Raw genomic sequence first — 2219 nt, forward strand, 5'->3', positions numbered from 1 at the left:
CGTCCTTTAATTTAATTTATGAATTGCTCCTCTTGACCGTATAGAGCTTTTACTATCTTGATAGCTTTGCTTTATTAAAAATAATATCTTTATCAGGTCCATATATAATTTATTTATAATGTTTATATGACTACGTTTTCCTGTGCGTAATAAGCCAGATTTAATTTCCCTTGGCTACTTGCGGTTTCACTCAAGCTTTCCTCTTCGGGCGACCGACAAATCCTTGAATGTCTGCTTGAACTAGAGCTTCCTGGCGTTTCCTGTTCTCGATAAAGGTCCGACATATCCTGGGCGATCTCCTTTGAATAACAAATCCGGTAATGTGCCAAGCGTTTCTGTATGGATCTCGGTAATCGTCCCCAAACATACTCCTGCCATTGCTGTCTAAAGTAACGGTCCAGGAAGCCGTAGAAGAATGGGTTGAACATAGCGTTACTTATTAATAATGAGCGGGTGATCACCTCAAGAACGAGGGGCGGGCACCAGGGGTTCCATACGCGCAACCCCCACAGGAATTGCTGGATGAAGTAGGGCACGAAACATACCATATAGCACAGGACGAGAAGCGAGAGTACCCGGGCTGTTTTTAAGTACCTTAAACTCATCAGGAGGCTGCGTTTGCTTCGGTCTCCTTGGAAGAGAGAAGCACTCGACCGTTTAAACGTGGATACGAATTTCTTCTCGCGTTTCCACGCATATTTCAGAATGGAAAAATAATGTTGTATAACGATGACAGTGGGGAGAAGGAAGCCAATATTGAAGTAAAGGGCAGCCGACAGGATGTAGGCGTAGCGGCGTTTGTTGGCCTGTAGAATTGGGTGCCCTGCTGTACAAGTCACATGGGAAGAGCTGAAGGTTATGATGAAAGGGATGAAGCCGACCAGTGACGAAATAGACCAGACGAAGCCGATAGCCATCTTGCAGCGCATCGGCGTCATCGTGTCCCGGTAGGTGTCGTATCGGACTATCATCCGATAACGATCCAGACTGATGACAGCGATGCTCCACACAGAAGCGGCGGTGAAGAGAGACGTGGAAAGAAAAAGTATGCCGCACAGGCCGATGTCGGTGGTGGGGGACAGCAGGCGCCATATATGGAACATGGTCAGGAAGAGGGCGCCGAAAAAGTCTGTTAGGGCAAGGTTGATGATGAAGAAATGGCTTGGTTGGAGATTGTTTTTATGCATGAAAACGGCCACGGCTAAAATGGCCCCGTTCATTATCATGCTTACAGAGCCAAGGAGAATATGCCAGGTGACCGCCACATAAACGCTACCTTGACCCATTGACATGGGGTCATTAGTGCAGTTTGTCTCTTGTGGGGTCACGTCGCGGATGGTGTTGTTTTCCAATATGTAGGCATACATTTTGTATCTTTACAATATCTTTACAATATATTCACAATATCTTTACAATATATTCACAATATCTTTACAATATATAATACATATATGGGGGGCGTTTGTTTGCTTGGATAGATAAGCTTAATAGACTTTTAGTTTAAAAGAAATGTCAGAAATGTCATTGGCGGTGTTGTGCTTTGATGATGTTATACTAATGTTTGTGCACGTTCAGATAAAATGATGAGGAGGCAAGGATGTTTAATATATATGTATATATCTATCTATCTATATATATATATATATTGTTTTAGTGAAATATGCATAAATCTAGTAATATTTTTTTTTACACAAAAATTGTAATTAAAAACTGAACCGCCAACTTTATGCCAAATAACATCGAGTCTTGATGAAAGAATATTCACCCAGTAGTGATGGGACGACTTCAAAATTTTTCCTGGTTCCAATACAATTACTGATTCTATTCTAAATTCCGGATTCAGGTATAATTTCCGATTCTTTTAAAATCTCCAAATATTTAGCCAAAGAATTTTTGGTTTAATTTTTGGATTACCGTAAAAACCCACGTAATGTATGAATTTATTTTGACAAACGTAAAAATAAACTTGCATGTGTGTGTGGTAGGGAGGGGGCGTTATGATCTATAAATGTTAGTTTTACTTTAAAATCAATAAATATTTATAACTTTAACATTCATACCAGCAATGGTAAATTACATTTTCAAAAATAAAAACAATAAAAATAATCTTTTTTTTGGCATCGGAAAGTAAGCATACATTTTCCGATTCCGATACCTCACAAAGTTTCTATTTTTTTCGATTCCCGATTCCGATTAATCGTCCAAACACTAATACCCAG

The 2219-nt window shown here is 39.8% G+C and overlaps 1 protein-coding gene across 1 annotated transcript; it reads right to left on the reverse strand.

The window, feature by feature from the left end:
• Window positions 1-122: 122 nt before the first annotated feature.
• On the reverse strand, window positions 123-1367 carry LOC145260196 (adenosine receptor A3-like). The gene has a single exon (XM_080118020.1). It carries the CDS (start codon window positions 1365-1367, stop codon window positions 123-125), a length of 1245 nt encoding a protein of 414 aa, XP_079974146.1.
• Window positions 1368-2219: the final 852 nt, after the last annotated feature.

This window comes from Euprymna scolopes, chromosome 36, assembly GCF_053919585.1.
Source record: "Euprymna scolopes isolate OS-2025 chromosome 36, ASM5391958v1, whole genome shotgun sequence".
In the NCBI taxonomy this organism is placed as follows: Eukaryota; Metazoa; Mollusca; class Cephalopoda; order Sepiida; family Sepiolidae; genus Euprymna; species Euprymna scolopes.